Source organism: Engystomops pustulosus, chromosome 7 (genome assembly GCF_040894005.1).
Source record: "Engystomops pustulosus chromosome 7, aEngPut4.maternal, whole genome shotgun sequence".
Classification (NCBI taxonomy): domain Eukaryota; kingdom Metazoa; phylum Chordata; class Amphibia; order Anura; family Leptodactylidae; genus Engystomops; species Engystomops pustulosus.
In genome coordinates, this window is record NC_092417.1 from 48,439,078 (window position 1) to 48,458,042 (window position 18,965).

The following is an 18,965-nucleotide window of genomic DNA, read 5'->3' on the forward strand; positions in this document are numbered from 1 at the left end:
AAAAATCATAAACACATAAGGTATCGCTGCGTTTAACCCAGTAATGAAAAATAACGCCCCCAAAGTCGAAAATGGCAAGTAATCGAAAAGTTGTACAGTCCCAAAAATGTTATAATTGAAAACGTCATCAAACGTCGCAAAAAATGACACCACCCACAGTACACCAAAGTATGAAAAAGTTATTAGCTCCAGAAGATTGCAAAAGAAGAAAAAATAATTTGTACAGGAGCTTTTAAATTTTGTAAATGTATGAAAACATTATAAAACCCTGTGATATTCCCGTGATCGCACTGACCCAAAAAATAAAGTAGACATGTCATTTGGGCCGTAAAATCCAAGCCCACAAGAAAACTGCGGTTTTTCACTGCATTTGGATTTTTTTTCCCGCTTCCCAGTACACGGCATGGAAAATTAAATACCACTATGACATGGCATTTGTTACGCCGAAAACAAGCCGTCACAGAGCTAATTACGTGTAAAAATAAAAAAGTTATAGATTTTTGAGAGTAGGGAGTGAAAAATGGAAATGAAAAAACAAAAAAGGGCCAGGGGGGGTTAAAGGAAATCTACAATTTGTTTTTATGCATTATGAACCAAACATACCTTGAGAATGCTGTAGCTACACTGATGCAGGCACTGAACTGAGTGGTTTTGCTGAAAAAACAATTATAAAATTATGATAATGAGGCTCTGTCGCTGCACTGCTCCAGAATTGTCCAGCCAAGCATAAGCAGAGAATACTTCATCACTGTGTTGTCCCTGACAGGCAGGGGTAATCAATCTCTGCACCAACCCCCAGCTGCTATGTAGTGGCCATCCAGCTCAGGTTGATTAGTCCTGTCTGGACAGTTCAGGCAGCTCCTGTTTATGTGGAAGTAATGTGTTTATGTACGGTAGCCAGACTACACCCAGCTTTCCCAAGGTCCTGAATTTTATAATAGTTTTGTGAGCAAAAACACTTAGTTCAGGGATTAAACAAGATATGATTCTGCATCAGTGTAGCTACAGCATTCTCAATGTATTTTTTGATTCACAATGCATAAAAACAAATGGTAGATTTCCTTTAAGTCGCACATTATAGGATAGCTTGAGTCAGTAGTTTTGGTAAAGGAGGGTTCTGTCTAACATGGGGGGATAGCTACTGCTAAATGCACAGGTAACATTTTGTGTGGATTTGCAACATGTAACATATATGTACTCTAAGTAAGCCTACAAATAATTAATGTCAGCCTGTACAGTATAGAAATAATATCACAATAGTGACCATAAAATAATTGGATAAAGTGCTCAAAGGGTTCTTAGTGCCACAGCAAGTCTATACAAATGTGTATAATTCAATGCTCTTAAATTCCCCCTGGTCCATGTCACTGCTCTGTACTTCACTATCATGAACCTACAGTCCTGCAGCAGCCCCATGAATGTAGTGATTTCTTCCAGTGACAAGTCTGAGACTGGAGGCTAAGAATAAGTAATCTATGACGTCTTAACAAGGACAAAAATGTCATATACCAGCAATCCTTTAATATCTCTGCTCATGGTGACAGGCTGCAAGACAACTGGCTGGAGCCTTCCCCTCCTCCCCTGCCTGCATTTAGAAAAAATCTTGATTGGCCCGACCACCTCAATCAGCCAGCAACCAATGATAGAAGAGGCCAGAAGGAGAATACCACTATGTTTTCTGCAGAATAATTATTAGCCAGAAATTGCAGAATCTGCTACATGTGGCTGTTTTATTCTGCTCCCATAGAGGTAAATAGTGTGGAAAATACGCAGCTTAGTGAAATAATATTTGACCATTTCATGAGTCTGAATGTCCTCTCACTATTGTCCCTCATCAGGGTCTCCAACCACTTAGTGTCCCTCTGATGATACTTTGTAGTGAGAGTATAGAGCAGTGATGGCAAACCTTTTAGAGACCGAGTGCCCAAACTACAACAAAGACCCTCTTATTTATCACAAAGTGCCAACACAAATTTAATTTGTGATTTATACTCCCTTCTCTGTCACAGTTTTCATTGATACCAGCACCTGAGGACACCAATAAAGCAGAAAATAGTCCCAGGTAGAGCTGTCACTTTAAAATACCTCTGTGCACAGCAAGTCCTGGGCTGTCTGGGACTGCAGGAAGATACCTGGAGTCATCTCTGGTGATGGCCCGAGTGCCCACAGAAAGGGCTCAGAGTGCCACCTCTGGCACCAGTGCCATAGGTTAGCCATCACTGGTATAGAGGAATGACATTACTATTCCCCTGATGTCTCCACCGCTCTCCATTTATCTACAAATAATCTCAATAGATTTTTATTCCTACTGTAACTAATGTAAGTTATGTCTTCAACTTTTATTCTTTTATACAGATCTCAAACACTTCAGAATGTACGCCAAGACTGTTTAAATTTTCTAAAGAGGTGAGAGAAAATGTCATTTTATATGAAGCAATTTATAATGTAATAACAATAAATATGGATAGGTTTTATCCTCCATTGCTTTCCTTCCCCATAGTTCTAGATCTGCTAAGACTGGAATGAGGTGTCGCAAAAATAAATACCTATGAATGGGGAAGAAGCGCAATGCCAGTAATTACCAGGGTCATGGGGGGTGGCGCTGTTTATTTTTTTCAAACCTTTTTTTTTTTCAAATCAAATGATTCCAAATCTTCAAACTGAAGTGCACAAAATCTTTGTGTCAAGCCATCAGGGTTTAGCTTTTTTATGTTTTATGCCCAGGATGGTGAAAAAAATAACAAAAACAATACGCTCCTCTAACTGGTGCACTATGCGTTACTGCAGTTCTCTGTTTTATTCAGAGACTCAGATGAAAGGCCGTGCACTCACTTCAGCCTTTAATGGCAGCTAAACCCTGATCCCAGACAACCCATTTAACCCTTATAGGACTGGGAGTATTTTGGTTCCAAGATGTGTTACTGAGTTTGTTTTTATAGTTAAAGAATAGAGATGAGCGAGCACTAAAATGCTCGAGTGCTCGTTATTCGAGACGAACTTTTCCAGATGCTCGAGTGCTCGTCTCGAATAACGAGCCCCATTGAAGTCAATGGGAGACCCGAGCATTTTTCAAAGGGACCATGGTTCGGGAATAAAATGTGTTAATTAATTGAAAAAGAATGTCTTCTGATAAGTTAGCAGATGTATGCAAACATCTGCAATCTATTCTTCACTGTTCCGCGCGTATATTATCTCCCGACAAGTTAACAGATGTGAAGAACAGTGAAGAATAGAATAAAAACAGTGAACACAGGATCATTTAAGTGAAAAACACAGTGAAGAATAGATTGCAGATGTTCTGCACATCTGCTTACTTGTCGGGAGATACGCTGTCCCGGGATCCGCTGCTCTTCTTCCACTGAAGTCTCCCCGATGTCTCCGTGCCCCTCGATGTCTCCGTGCCCCTCGATGTCTCCGTGCCCCTCGATGTCTCCGTGCCCCTCGATGTCTCCGTGCCCCTCGATGTCTCCGTGCCCCTCGATGTCTCCGTGCCGCTCCCTGATGTCTCCGTGCCGCTGCCCGATGTCTCTGTGCTGCCGCTGCTCTCCGTGCCCATGTCTCCGTGCCCATGTCTCCGTGCCCCATGTCTCCGTGCCCCATGTCTCCGTGCCCCATGTCTCCGTGCCCCATGTCTCCGTGCCCCATGTCTCCGTGCCCCATGTCTCCGTGCCCCATGTCTCCGTGCCCCATGTCTCCGTGCCCCGCTGCTCTCCGTGCCCCGCTGCTCTCCGTGCCCCGCTGCTCTCCGTGCCCCGCTGCTCTCCGTGCCCCGCTGCTCTCCGTGCCCCGCTGCTCTCCGTGCCCCGCTGCTCTCTGTGCCCCGCTGCTCTCCGTGCCCCGCTGCTCTCCGTGCCCCATGTCTCCGTGCCCCATGTCTCCGTGCCGCCGCTGCCCGATGTCTCTGTCCTGCTCCCTTGTGTCTCTGTGCTGCTCCCTTGTGTCTCTGTGCTGCTCCCTTGTGTCTCTGTGCTGCTCCCTTGTGTCTCTGTGCTGCTCCCTTGTGTCTCTGTGCTGCTCCCTTGTGTCTCTGTGCTGCTCCCTTGTGTCTCTGTGCTGCTCCCTTGTGTCTCTGTGCTGCTCCCTTGTGTCTCTGTGCTGCTCCCTTGTGTCTCTGTGCTGCTCCCTTGTGTCTCTGTGCTGCTCCCTTGTGTCTCTGTGCTGCTCCCTTGTGTCTCTGTGCTGCTCCCTTGTGTCTCTGTGCTGCTCCCTTGTGTCTCTGTGCTGCTCCCTTGTGTCTCTGTGCTGCTCCCTTGTGTCTCTGTGCTGCTCCCTTGTGTCTCTGTGCTGCTCCCTTGTGTCTCTGTGCTGCTCCCTTGTGTCTCTGTGCTGCTCCCTTGTGTCTCTGTGCTGCTCCCTTGTGTCTCTGTGCTGCTCCCTTGTGTCTCTGTGCTGCTCCCTTGTGTCTCTGTGCTGCTCCCTTGTGTCTCTGTGCTGCTCCCTTGTGTCTCTGTGCTGCTCCCTTGTGTCTCTGTGCTGCTCCCTTGTGTCTCTGTGCTGCTCCCTTGTGTCTCTGTGCTGCTCCCTTGTGTCTCTGTGCTGCTCCCTTGTGTCTCTGTGCTGCTCCCTTGTGTCTCTGTGCTGCTCCCTTGTGTCTCTGTGCTGCTCCCTTGTGTCTCTGTGCTGCTCCCTTGTGTCTCTGTGCTGCTCCCTTGTGTCTCTGTGCTGCTCCCTTGTGTCTCTGTGCTGCTCCCTTGTGTCTCCGTCCTGCTCACCGTGTTCTGCAATGTCTTCTTCACACATATATATTGTTCTTCACATACTATTTTGTTCGCACCGTTCCGCGCGTATCTTCCGACAAGTAAGCAGATGTGCCGAACATCTGTAATCTATTCTGCACTGTGTTCTTCACTGTGTTTTTCACTTAAATGATCCTGTGTTCACTGTGTTCACTGTTTTTATTCTATTCTTCATTGTTCTTCACTGTGTTTTTTTAATTAAATGCTCGATCTCGAGCAGGGGAAATACTCGTCCGAGCAACGAGCCGTCTCGAGTACCTTAATGCTCGAACGAGCATCAAGCTCGGACGAGCATGTTCGCTCATCTCTATTAAAGAACATCTACCAATCAATATCCAGCATGATAAACAATGGGGCCTTAACTTGGAACTGAGATTGTGGTAATATTCCTATATTTGTTATCCATTGCTCAATTCCTTCTCAAAATATTGTGCTATAATGGCTCATGGGTGTGTTAACAAAACCCCTCTGTGCTGTACCTTCACAGACTATTACACTGTCTCCCCCTCTGCTCTGCTTACTCCCCCCCCCCCCCCCCCCGCGCCATGTGCCTGCTGTAAACTTATAGTAACACATTAAGTTTAGCACACAGTGGGAACTACTCCTGCGCACTGTAACAGCCTGTGAAGCTAATGCACTGAGGAGCTCTGGTAACACCCCCAGAAGCCATTCTGACTCATTAGCATAAATGTAAAAGTTGAATTTTAGAAGGAAGGACACCATGGATAACTAATATACTTACTGATGCCTGGATCTGTAAGTAAGTGTTCCTGGTGTATCATGCTTGACTTCACCAACAAAACATATTCCAGTTTCAAAGGAAATCTACCATAGGTTTTAATTTTGTTTAGTTTTTTTAAGGTAAATATGGTTTTCATTTTCTGTTGCCATTTCTAAGGTAGCTTGCTCAGACAATAATATTTGCCACACAAATGAATCCTCTAACATCCCTGTGCGCAGCAATGTCAAATTTGTCTACATTGTGTAACATATAACAATGCTCTCTCACTGAGTGCAATAACTTGAGTTTATACTTAAATGTACAGTATGTTCACACCTTGGCTTCAAAGGCAATATCTATGAGTATCATCAAAGTATCATATTTAAATACAGGCACAAAAGATTGGGTTGGGGTAAGCCTGACCAAAATTTGTGGATGGAGTTAAATATTTTATGTTTGGTATAAAAAAAAAACAAAAACATTCTGATAAAAATTCAGGTACAAGACAAAATACACTCTGGTCATGCATCCCAGGGGTGTAACTAGGAGAGGCTGAGCCCCAAAGCAGAAATCTTCCTGGGGCCTCCATTCTCCTAAAAATAATATCTACCATACTGTGCATATTTATTTACATATAGCATATACACACATACAGCATACATACACCATATACAGCAAATACACAGTATATACACACCTACAGAATATACAAACCATCTATACTCATACAGCATGTACATAAACACATACATACAACCTATTCACACATACAGCAGACTCGCACATCTATACACTCATACACACATGTATGTACTGTGTGTGGCAGTTTTTCTATTTCGGGCCCAGTAGCTGCTGGCAACATGGGGGAAGTAGAGGTGAGAGCTTTCTAGTCCTGCCGTCCCCCTCCTCCGAGCATAATACGTCTATAACAGTGCACCTCCTCCATTGTTTAGTGTGCCGGGTGCCCTGACACTGAGGGCCCCGTAACAGCCGCTATTGGTACTACTATCGTTGTTACACCCCTGGATCAGTTGTGTATTTTTTTTTTCTTTAACGTTTATTTATTATAATACCCTGAGACCTCAGGTTTTCAGGGAAGACCATTTGGAGAGTTATGAAGACTGGTGCCATTCTTAATTTCCACTCATCCGGATATAGCCAAATGTAGTGTTCTGCGATTTTCGAAACTCCTATTCAATAATGTATCCGGCCGCTCCATTCAATAGATCTGCTGATCCACCCATTAGTGAGAACAAGACCCCCATACTCCAGATTGTTGGTGGTTCCCTTATTGTGATTAGTGGGGGTCCCAGAAAGACCCTCAGGTTGTTACTCCCTATCCTGTCTAGGTATTACTTGCTAACTTGGTACAACCCATTTTAGGGATATATGGTGTAAATAATAACTATATGGGGCAGTGAGAAACCATGTCACTGCACCATAAACTCCCCTTCCCAAATTCTTCATGTATACTTGGGACTTGACCTGATTATCAGTGGTAGTGCATTCCAGGGAACTGGTGAAGCATAAGAGAAGTATATAGTAGTGGTTCTTTGTCATGCTCAACCTTTACTGAAAACTATCTGTTTTCATAAATAATCCTCAATGGGTTTTTTTTCCAGAAAACACCAATAAGGTTCAATAGAGTTTATAAATTCAGTATGTCTCCAGCCTACTCATGTATAACTGGTGAATGTAGAAACTTAATCACTGTATTTCCCTCTAATAGATCATTTTAAGAGGCTCTTGGCATAACAATAATGATGGACTGATATGGAGTCACAAGGATCAGAGACCCTCTGATCTTCTGAACTTCAAAAGCTGGCACCATTCAAGGGGATAATAGGCCCCAAGAGAGAGTTAGGTTACACCAGGGATGACCGATGGTGGGATTTAAAATGTTGGGGACATTTAAAAATGTAATCCAAGGATGCTTGTTCTTGTCAAGCCTGATTTAACCATTGGCTTTTATAGCAGGATTGGGTTACAAACACAACAAAGTTAAGTGTCCGTCCTTGGTTATTATCTGGGATCCAGCTACCTGTGCGTGGTAACTGCTGAGATAGTGTCACATCAAGACAGGCCAAGTGTGAAATTGATTGTTTTTCTTTTGTATTGGTATTTTTACATGCCATTTCCCTTTTATGGTGTTAAAGGTAAAGGCACAATTTGTTGCAGCTCATGGGTTTTCCTTATTTTCTTAGGTGACTATTTATTTTCCTGTCTTTTAAGGCCTAAAAATATAGTGTTTAGTCCCAGTCATAACAAACTATCTAACCTGACCCCCATACGTAAGGGTCTCGAGACAACAAGCTCGCAATGGATAGTTTTTCTACTCTTGTAGCTATAGCAAGTCTTCATTCATTCAAGAACATTCGGAGACTGACATATCTGACTACCAACCCCAATTTTTTTTTTACTGTTTAATACTTTTATTATTTGTAGTATTTATTATTAAGAACTAACTAGAAAACAAAGTTTGTAGGTAGTAATAAGCAGACCCAGTTCAACATCCTCCGTTAGGCAGCTCCGACTAACACGGACATGTTGCTTGATGGGCTGCATGGCCCTTGGCCCGCTTATCCTTGGACACCTCTTGCCATTATTAAAGAGGTTCCTCCAAAAAGAAGCGAAGACCTTGTAGAGTTTATATGAGATGTTCTCTTTGTGTTTCTTCCGGGTACTCCAATTTCCTCCCACACTCCAAAACATAGTGGCAGGTTGTTTAGATTGTGCCCCAGGGCACAATTTGGCAAATTCTGTGCAGCGCTGTGTAATCTGTAGGCGCTATATTAATGAAGAATTATTATTCTTCTGCATTACCCTCAATTGACCACTAAATATAGAATGGAGCTATCTGCTTTTTTTATCAACTGCTGGAAACTGTTGATCTGATATCAATGACTTATTCTATACACATGTTGTTGATATTTTAGGCTTTTTAACTTGGGAATGTTTGAGGGGTTTGTAAGTGTTTAGTTCAGCTCTTCAAATTGATCTAAACCTGCAAGCTCAGCCAGGCTTGGTGTGCATGTTTACGGTCTGTGAAGTTAAAGTTGTGTCTGTAATTGCTCTACATAAAATAGAATAAAAGCAAAAGTAGCTCAATATCAATATTATCCTACCAGCTCCTCCACAAATCTGCTTACATATTGCCTGCTATGTTGTACCTATAGGCCCATTCATGGTCTGTGTATATATACAATAATATAGCCATTTAGTAAATGACATTGCACTGTAGAACCTTGAACATTCGCCTATGTACTGTTGGGGGATAATTTACATACTTTACATAACCTTTTCCATCCTGCCATGTTATTTCATTTATGCATTACATACCTTTTTCTTTTTACATCTATATATATATGCCTTATATTTTAGAGCTCATTTGCACTACCCACCATGGCTTTCTCATTCCTGTGCCATACTTCTGTTTTGCCCATTTACAGCGAACTAAAGAGGTAAGTCACATCTAGATTTCTCACTGACTAAATTCATTGACGGTACTCCATTATTTATGTTAATTTTATCATTTATTCATCTTTTCATTTGGATGATTCAGAAAGATAAATTGGTCAGATTAAGAGCGAGCAGTCATAATGTTCTCCATAAGCTTAATTTAAAGGGAATCTGTCACCAGAGACCTCATTTTCACTAAAGACAGGTTGCAGAAGCCCATTACACCTACATTGCAAAAATTGTCTTTCTGTCTTCTTTGAATATTTGCATTAACTGGCTCCCTGTGAGAATCCTGTGCTGAGTCCCAGGGTTTTCTTTGGTTTGGATGCATTTACAAAAAAACACTCCTCAGCTCTGACCCCAGCTTTCTGCTCATGTGCAACGCCTCCCCCACTGATGCCAGCTCACCACGTACACAGGTGCACAAAGCCAGAGTAATGATACGTGTGCCCCATAGAGGTAAATGGAGAGTTTTCTAGGCGTCCTCTTTGTCATTTACTGAGCCCAAATGACTACAGAATGTAAAGGTTTGTGATGTTGGTTGACTTTCTTTTATAAAAAAAAAAAAAGAAGTCCAGTTGTAACTTTTATTTTTTTTTTTTTTTATCAGCCCATCAAAGACCAGGATGCAGAATGTCGCCATCCTTGGAATATCTCTAAGCTTCCTCATCTATTTCATTTCTGCATTATTTGGGTACCTGACTTTTTATGGTATGTACTCTGTTCCTTATTTATAGACCATGACAATATTTCCTTGTTTTGACAAATTTTAGAGAAATTTTGTAACATTCCAAGAAGTCTTGTTGTGAATTATGTAGCAGACCCTTCATTGTGTTGTAGGTGGGAAAAGAGCTCTCTCCATTTTTTATTTCCTTGGACTCTATTCGCATGTTTAAAGTGGTTGTACCAGCTTTTAAAGTTCCCAGCAATTAGACCCTCACCGATCAGCTTGTTATTGTCCATCCTATGGTTAGGGGGATAACTAAAATACTACTTTAAAACTTTTCGTTCATAGTGGAAGCCATAATGATGAGCAAACATTTTTGTGCTTTTTATGAAATAAACAATTTTCTGAGTAGAAGCTGATATTCTTTAATACAAATCTATGTTATAGGCCCAATTGTCCTATATTGGAAAATATAGCTTCCTAATAGAGGGGCCAGTAAGTGAAAACCTTCTATTACTGTTCTCAGAATATTTAGGACTGGTGCCAGTGGCTGCCCACAACCAATGCTGGATGCTTCATGATGATATATTGTAATGTAGTGATTATGGGTAGTAATAGTAAGGATTGTACAGGCAGTCCTCTACTTAAGGACACCCGACTTACAGACAACCCATAGTTACAGACAGACCCCTCTGACCTGGTGAAGCTTTCTGAATGCTTCACTATAGTCCCAGATTGCAATGATTAGCTGTAAAGTGTCTGTAATGAAATTTTATTGATAATCCTCGGTCCCATTACAGCAAAAAATGTTTAAACTCCAATTGTCACTTGGGCCAAAATTTTTGTCTGGATTTACAATTATAAAATATACAGTTTCGACTTGCATACAAATTCAACTTAAGAACAAACCTCTGGACCCTATCTTGTACGTAACCCGGGTACTGCCTGTATTATATATGGTATTATTATATCATTGCAGACAAAGTGGATTCTGAACTGTTACAAGGTTACAGCAAATTCCTGCCTAATGATATCCTGATTATAACCGTCCGTCTCTTTATCCTGCTTGCCGTCCTCCTGACAGTGCCGCTCATTCATTTCCCTGTAAGTACAGTAGTTAATAGATTATATTTTTATGAGGACAATATGGAGAATGACACTGGATTGTATTTTTATAATATGTTTTTTTTTAATTTTTAAGGCAAGAAAGGCCTTCATGATGATGTTCTTCTCCAACTATCAATTCTCCTACCTCCGCCATATAGTGGTGACTTTGGCCCTTAATATAATTATTGTACTCCTTGCCATTTACGTTCCAGACATTAGGAATGTATTCGGTGTAGTTGGTAAGTTCAAGATTAAGTTTTAAGATTTGTGTCTATCTCTCGCTCCCTTTCTCTGTATTGGTCAATATCTATTCTATTAGTATGTACACATGAAATAATGCTATAGATTTCCTTTCCTTTAAACTTTGTGTTATATAGTTTCTGTGGCTTAGACCATCTGCTCACCCTCCAGGTCTTTGGAAGCCACAGCTCTGTGTGTGAGCCCATAGAAGTACATGGGGCCGCGTGTTATCTGTTGAATTAACAGGTGTCAAAGTCCTCATCCCTTTGGCACCAGTAGATACATCCAGAGGCTGTGACCTCTTGATGTATGTGAGGACGGCTTCTTAGTGTATATTTACAAGCCAGGCCTTACCTCATCTTGAACGGTCCCTAAATGTAGCGAGTTCCTACCCTGCCGCCAGATGCGCCCCTTCATACCCCTCTACTCCTCCTTGGCGTGGATATGTTGTACAGTTCACTAGCAATTGTGAATATTTCAGGGTTTCTACAACAGTTTTCGGGCATAGAACCCCCTACTAAATGCTCCCCACTGTTCATATGCATGGAGCCTAAATTGGCATTTTGGTATAACCATACCCCTTATCAAAGGTTTGTATCCCTGCATAGCCTGACCCAAGTACAGATACATTCCCTGAATTGGTACCAATCCGAAAAAAACTAGTTCTGCAAAAAATGACCCCTTACATGGCTCCATGCACAGAAATTTATATCCATAAAAATAAAAGGTTAGGAAAAATATAATGGGAAATGGGAAATTTTTTGTATGGTATTAAAACATAAACTATGCAAAGTTTTCTCACCATGATCATACAGACACATAGAATAGAGAGAATGTATGTAAACAAATGGAAAAATGACTGTTTCAGAAAAGGATTAAAGGAATTTTTTTTTACTGATTTCTAATTCTGTTGTGCTATACAATAGTTGATGTTTTTCAATATTTTTGGGAGAGACTCCTGTCACAACATATTTTCTTGCCTGTTTAGGATCCACCACTTCAACATGTCTGCTGTTTGTGTTTCCTGGAATTTTTTACTTGAAGCTTAGCTTTGAAGACTTCTTATCCCGGCAGAAAATTGGGGTATGTGGATTTTTTTTTCCTGTTGGCATCTGTGTTCTGTGTAACCGCTCCTTAAATTGCTGTAACTTGTGGGCATATTCCCAAGCTGCCTGTTTATATAACGTCCTACAGATCATCCTGGGCTCGGTGAGAACGCTGTCCACTAATAGAGGCTGAAGGCTTCTGCTCTCTAATTTTCTCAGCTTTGTTGTTGAGGCAGACCCCTTTATTGGTCTTAGTAGTTAGGTTTTTGTTTTGGTATTCCTTTACCCAACCGTGATGTATTAAGCCTAAATTACAGAGTAGAACAAATGTATTTGCCATTTCTTGTTATACATGGCTTAGGGCCGAGTGTTATTGTCCCACCCCACAATTTCTCCATCTACATAGGTCTTAGTCACTTGTTATTTGCTGTATTGTTAATATGGACACTACTGGTCATGCCGTTCCGATAGCTGTATAAAGAAGATACCTGAATGTCCATTCAGCTGGATTGCATCTCTCTGGATACCCATAGATTAGTATACATATGTTCTAGATATAGAGAATTGACTCCTTTTGTCATCTCTTGGGACAACTTATACCCCAAGAACAAAACTGTTAGTAAGCATGGAACACCACACATTGGGATACATTTACTTACATGTCTGCTGGAGTTCGCAGAAAGTGCATTGTGTGACAATAATGCACTGTGCCGCGATTCACTAAGACTTGCGCCCGTTATCCTGCATGTGTCGCTTCCCCGCTCAGGTCCACCGGAGTTCACCTTCTTCTTCCTGGTGTATGTAAGTGCAACACCCTCGCCGATGCAATGGCGAAGGAGTGCTTGCGAATAAGCCCCACAGCATGTCACCACATCACACAGGGGACATTGCAGTGGTTAATCCTGCCTGGCAAGGCAGAAGTTAATATGAGTATGATGTAAAAGTCTATTATCCAATGATCTGTGTTACATCCTGTCTCTGTGAGCTGAGAGGTAATTGGAGGAGCAGCCACCACCTGACCAAGGGGAGATAATAAAACCCCTGGCCAAGAATATTCTAGGAGCAGTTAGCTGAGCAGTAGCTCAGAAGGAGACTGGAGTCTCTCCAGTACAGACTCTTCGGAGTCTGTACAGCTAGCATACCAGACCAGAGCAGGAAGAGCCTAGCCCCTGCCTGAAGTGGAGCTAATAGCTAGGTAGTGAGGAAAGGGGTATCATCCTACCTTCAAGGGTGATACCTGAAGATATCCAGGATCAAGCTGAAGCTTCCTATTAGGACACAGCTGCCTCCCAGCCTGCCGTTGCATCCAGGCTGGCGATCTACATCCTGTGGCTTCCTCCAAGTACCTCTCCAGCACTCCACCATCTTGTTAAAGGCGCGTTGCTGAAGTTCCTGTCGGTTCCAATAAAGAACTGTAAGTGTTTCTGTTCAACCTCTGCCTCCGTCTGGTCCCTGCTACTACAACTACCATCATCACGGGCACCCTGTCCACCACACAGAGACTCATACTCTAGACACCAAAGGGTTGCCCCAGGGAGATCCGCTATAGCAGCCTCTCCCTCATCATTTCCTGCCAACACCACCCTGCTGGAGACCTGCCAGGCTGTAGGACAGCCCTCCGGTTCCCCCATACCAAGCACCGTGACACAAGCGTGCTTAGGCCGCAACCGCCAGCCACTCAGGTACTGCGGGCCCCGGCTGTCTCCAGGCCCCAAGAAAAGGCTAGGCCCCGGTGGGGGATGTTGCATAAGTGCATTAGCTTACGACACAATTTGAACGTTAAATCCCACGCTCAGTCCGAAACGGTCGGATCGTCAGACAGCACCCCCCCCCCTCGATTTTGTGTCGGCTGGAAGCGAGTGCAGTTGCGCCAAAAAAAGATTGTGTGCTACACAATCCCAGCCCAGACACCTGTTAAATACTTGTCCAAGCCATGCAATCCCTGAAAAAGACGAACAGTTCAACAAAAGTGAGCTGCGCGACCCTTAGTAAATGAGCAAGTATATGCAGGTAGTTAATGTAAAACCATTATGAAAATTTTGACTGCTGGGGCCCAACAATTTTCATACAAGGTCAATGTCTTAATCGGCCCCAGTTTCAGTGTTACAATTTTAATTTGTCCTATTTTTTCCTCGTGTTACGGGCCGTGCGCCGTGGATCACTATGGCGAGGGGAGGGGTATGCTGACGTATGCATACCTGGCCATAGCCGTGCGGGTATATGTTAGTGTGCATGTAGCTTAACCTCTCAAGAGTGTAATGAAATCCGAAATAATAGCATCAAAAACTACAGCAACTTGTGCCCAAGTTGTGGATTATCTGGGTAATTTTCTCTTCAGATTTTCAAAGTTATAATTGATGAAAAGAAAATCCAGTTCCAATCCGTTTGATTTACCACAATCGTATTGTATTGGGCAGAAGATTTTACCTCATGAAAACCTGTGCTAAATATGCATCAAGTTCAGCCATTGCGGAAGCTTTGAAATGTGTACATTTTATACAAATACAGCAAACTTCTGTAATAAAATGCCCAGGTATATCCCCCATTCTGGTTTTCACAACAGCCTGCATGAACCTGTCGACCAGCAGGAAAGTCTTGTGAACAATTGCGTATAATAATAGCCATGGTCAACCTGTTCTCCCAAACCAACAATGGGGGAAGCACGTGACCTGCTGCCTGAATGATGGGCTGTTCTCACACGGTGAAAATTGATTCCTTCCACAAGTACTAATTTGTGTTTGTTTTCTCTTGTGTTCCCAGGCCTGTGCGCTGCTTGTTCTTGGTATTTGTATCGGTGCCTGCAGTTTAACACTAATTACCGTGAACTGGGCTTACAATGAATGAGAGAATCACGCTGGAGTTTACATCTGAACAGAATGTGCAGCGATTTACAGCCAAGGATATCCAGTTTCAGGGGGAAATTGCTTGAGAAAAACAGTTTATGTTGTAAGCACGACACTATGGGTCTTCTGGGAAACTGAACTTGTCATAGCCGAAAATATGAGGGAGGGGCATTTCCGATGATTTAAAAGGAGGGAGGTATATTGTCACATAACAAAGGCTTTACACAAGATAGCATCTCTTTAATTACTGGCACATTTGAATCATACAGATCCATCAGGCCTTAAAATTTTGAGTTTGCTATCATTGCATGCTGGGAGTTGTAGTTCAACATCAGCTGCAAAATGCACACTGCTGCTACAATCCTTTTATTCTGTTAAGTGCCTCCTTTCCATAATTTTTTTTAAATAGTTTCTATTTTATGTTTACATGTCGGTTGTAAGGGAGTAGGGGATCATAATTCCCCCCAAAACCAATGTTGTCTTTGAAATCATATATGTTTTATTGTAGTATTAGTATTGTTTATCTGTTCCCCAAAAACATATTTGTAAAATCAAATTCGTATATTAACAAGGTAAGAGTCATAGAGTTGGTTTTCCCCTAGTGGTGACAAAAAACAGTAAATAATCTTACACAATAGAGAAATCCTGGTCTAACATATGATTATCATTTGCTCCACTTTACTTATTTGTTCTTACTCAAATGTAAGCTCAAAATACTGATTGTTTGATGGACAGGAGTTAAAATTTCTGAAATGACGGCCAAAAGGTCACATATCTATACCTATAAATATGGACTGTAACCTGTCTGTACCATGTTCATACCTCACACAGTTATCTCATTTCTCTTAGCCCAGTCCATTGTAGGGTGTATCCGCCCATCTACCGGGCTGCTGGAATTCGGTATTACTGGCTGTGGTAACCCTATTCCTAAATACTTTACAGATTGTGTAATCTTAACAGTAAGCCTGATTGTAAATGCATGGTTGGTTATGTTTGATAAATCCACCCGCACCATTGTCAAACAGTTTATGTACTTTGTTTGGCTTGAATATGTTGTCATGTATTACTAGTCATAATTGCTAAGTCTGGTGTCTTCCTGAGAGAGCAGCTTTACTGAGACGCTGAAGTGTACAAAAAGGGAATGAACACTAAATAAAGGGAATAATCTCTTCAGTAAACCTTCCCAGTTATGGACAGAAAACATGACACATAGGAGGTTTGTGCCTTAAAACGTCCTTCTGGTTCCAGAAATTATGGAAAATCTCACAGGAGTAAGCAACAAAAAAAACTGGCTCCATTTCGACTGAAGAATCTTGGGACCTACCGCGGCCAATCAGCTTCAGCCTGGAGCGATTACATTTTTCGTTTTGTGTGTCATTGATTTTGATGGAAAGTTAATTTTATGCATATATATGAAAAAGTGAACAGTATCATGGAGAGAGATCTGGTACCACTAAAGCCTTGTTATGGACCAGGGCAGTACTTATAGGAACATGTCAGCAAAACAATGTGTCACCCGCAGCAGCGGATTGGGGGCGACGGGGCAATGCACGACAACAGGGATGTCTTTGGGGTTTCTTAGATTCTTTTGACTTGTGGATCCATCTCTCTCTCCCAGGCCCGGCACTAAGCATCATACAATCGTGCCTTTGCCATTCCATAACTCATCACTGCTGCCTGATTTGTAGGGGAATTACTTTACGTGTCGGAACATAGTGAGTTTGGCCTATTTTCTGTGTTGTACTGACTCACTCCCTATCAAGTTGTGTTCTTTGCTTTTGATGCACAAGGGGAGTAGCCAGGTATCCAGTATTATATGTATCTATGTCTACACTTTTATACTGTTTATATTATATTCTTGAATCTGTATTATGCAATTTATAAAACATAATATATGTTTTCATTATACATGTCCAAAGTTTTTTAATTACTGATCTACATGCAATCGATATTGTCTTCTAATTCAGGACACAAAATTGTCCACTTTCACCGATATTTATGTTGAGTTTGGCTTCTCTGTCAAAAATATCATGCACGTTTTGATTCTCTGCAGCCCATTTTACTTGTAGCCAACTTCAAGGTGCCTGCTTGGAGAACGAACAGAAGTATTCCCTCCTGTTAGGCCACATTCGTATCTTGTTTTTTTTTCTTCCATTGTAAAGATACATCGGGAGGACATTATTGTATACCAGTCTTTTCTTTTACCTCCAGTTCGGCTCCTTCCCCTGAAAGCAGCAAGGGATTTTCTGCCGCCAATGTTCAGGGTGTATATAGTGATATAACTGACGTTATATGAACAATTACATCACTGGTTAAATACCCACAGCGGAGGCCGGGGATGGATGCTATACAGCTGCAACTGTCCCCCATAGCTGGCTGTACTATTTCATCCAGTGTCTCCTGCTGGATATGACATATACTTAGCAGATGTAGGCAAAAGGATGCCCGTACAACTCCATCAACATGTTCACCGTATACGTCGGGAGCTTTCCTGGTATATACGCTGAACACATCCAAAAAACGAGTTGTGAATATAGCATATAAATTTGCCTCCTCGACTCTCCTGGTGGAGTTGGAACACACCGGTTTCAGGAGGATTTTGTAATCTCAGGAGCCTGGAAGGTATTTTTGGAAGTCTATGGAGCAATAAAGCACCTTTTGTATGTTGTAAACATTTCAGAATTACTTGCCTTACTAATTTGTCAAACTGTATTGTTGGTTATTTCAGGTAAAAATGTAGTCTATACCTCCAACCAAAAACCATGGTGATTCTGATTTGCTGCTATGTATATCCCTTATGTTCTGCATTATTCCGTTTTAGTACTGTAAATAAAAATCTCCTGGTTTACATATATGTTTTGTTTTTTTGTTTTTTTAAATTCGTATCTCCTCAGAGATCCACAGCACAATCTGCAAGGCTAGATAATCCCCCCACCATCCCGCACCTTGACGTAACTGTACTTCATAAAGTGATCATGGTCATGGTGATCACCTGCACTCAGAAGCTGGGCCCGGGTGATCACCAAGGGATCTCAGCAGTATGTGAAAGTCAGGGGCTAACAGCTGAAACCCGGTGTTTTATCCCTATAGACACTGCAGACATGGTGACCGCAGAGTCTATAGGTCAGTGTCGATTGTCACCCTCCGCACCTATGCTGCAATAAAATTTGTATTTTAGTATATTACGCTGATCAAGAGATCAAATGATCACTTCATGTCCCACCCTGAGACTAAATAAAACATTTTTAAAAAAGTTAAAATAAATAAAATTATTTTAAAAAGAATAAAAGTCCCCTAAAGCCCCCATCCTATGTAAAATACACATACAACATAAAAAAGTGAAAATCACCACAACACTACATATTGGGTATCATTACACAAAATTGCTTCAGAACCCTCATGGTGAACATTGTAAATTGTAATAAAAAATTGCAATGGTAGCCACATTACTCCTCCTACCCTGTTGCGTGCGGCCTCGGAGCTGAGACATGTCGGCCTGCGCATGCGCAGAACGCCATCATGACGGACGAGGGCGCGCAGCTACGAGGAGCTGCGCGCCGCACGCAACAGGGTAGGAGGAGTAATGTGGCTACTGGGGCGTGGAGTAGCCGCACTCTGTAGCCTCGTGCCGGCTACTCCACGCCCCAGTAGCCGCATAACGAAATTTACATATTAGCTCAATAAAGTGTACCAAAAGTTGGGGACGTGAGGATTAGCTCAAAGATAAGAATCTTTGATGAAAGACTTAGTTATCCGCCCAGTTATGATAAGAATATTAGACTCATTCTTTAAGATTGGAAAGCCACCTGTCAAAGTTTGGAAGTATTTTGGACTGCACCAAATAACCTAAGCTTCCATATTTTCCAGAATAGACAATAATTGTAAATGGAATGTATTTGCCTTTAGGGGTTTGAAATAATTTTTCGGAACTCCCATAGATTACAAAACCACAACTGGATCTTTCTCTAGAAAAAAATGGATTTGTTCTTGTGGGGAAACCACATTTGCTCCATAAACCACAAAAGCTTTAAGACAGAACTTTGTTTATTTGTCTCAGAGTGACTGTAAAGGATGAGTGACCTTGTGGTTGGGACAGTGGCTGGTGAAGCAATATTTCCATGGAGCAAAAAAAGATTCCAAAACTTA

General features: G+C 42.0%; 1 protein-coding gene across 1 annotated transcript in view; it reads left to right on the forward strand.

Annotated features, from left to right (window-relative positions):
- SLC38A6 (solute carrier family 38 member 6) overlaps nucleotides 1–17,667 on the forward strand; it is a 48,203-nt gene extending 30,536 nt beyond the window's left edge. The window contains exons 10-16 of the mRNA XM_072115819.1: nucleotides 2,356–2,406; nucleotides 8,839–8,918; nucleotides 9,527–9,627; nucleotides 10,563–10,687; nucleotides 10,785–10,929; nucleotides 11,919–12,013; nucleotides 14,737–17,667. Of these exons, the coding sequence (XP_071971920.1) occupies nucleotides 2,356–2,406; nucleotides 8,839–8,918; nucleotides 9,527–9,627; nucleotides 10,563–10,687; nucleotides 10,785–10,929; nucleotides 11,919–12,013; nucleotides 14,737–14,820 (681 nt within the window). The 3' untranslated portion in view covers nucleotides 14,821–17,667. The remainder of the gene's footprint in view (nucleotides 1–2,355; nucleotides 2,407–8,838; nucleotides 8,919–9,526; nucleotides 9,628–10,562; nucleotides 10,688–10,784; nucleotides 10,930–11,918; nucleotides 12,014–14,736) is intronic.
- The last annotated feature ends 1,298 nt before the right edge of the window (nucleotides 17,668–18,965 follow it).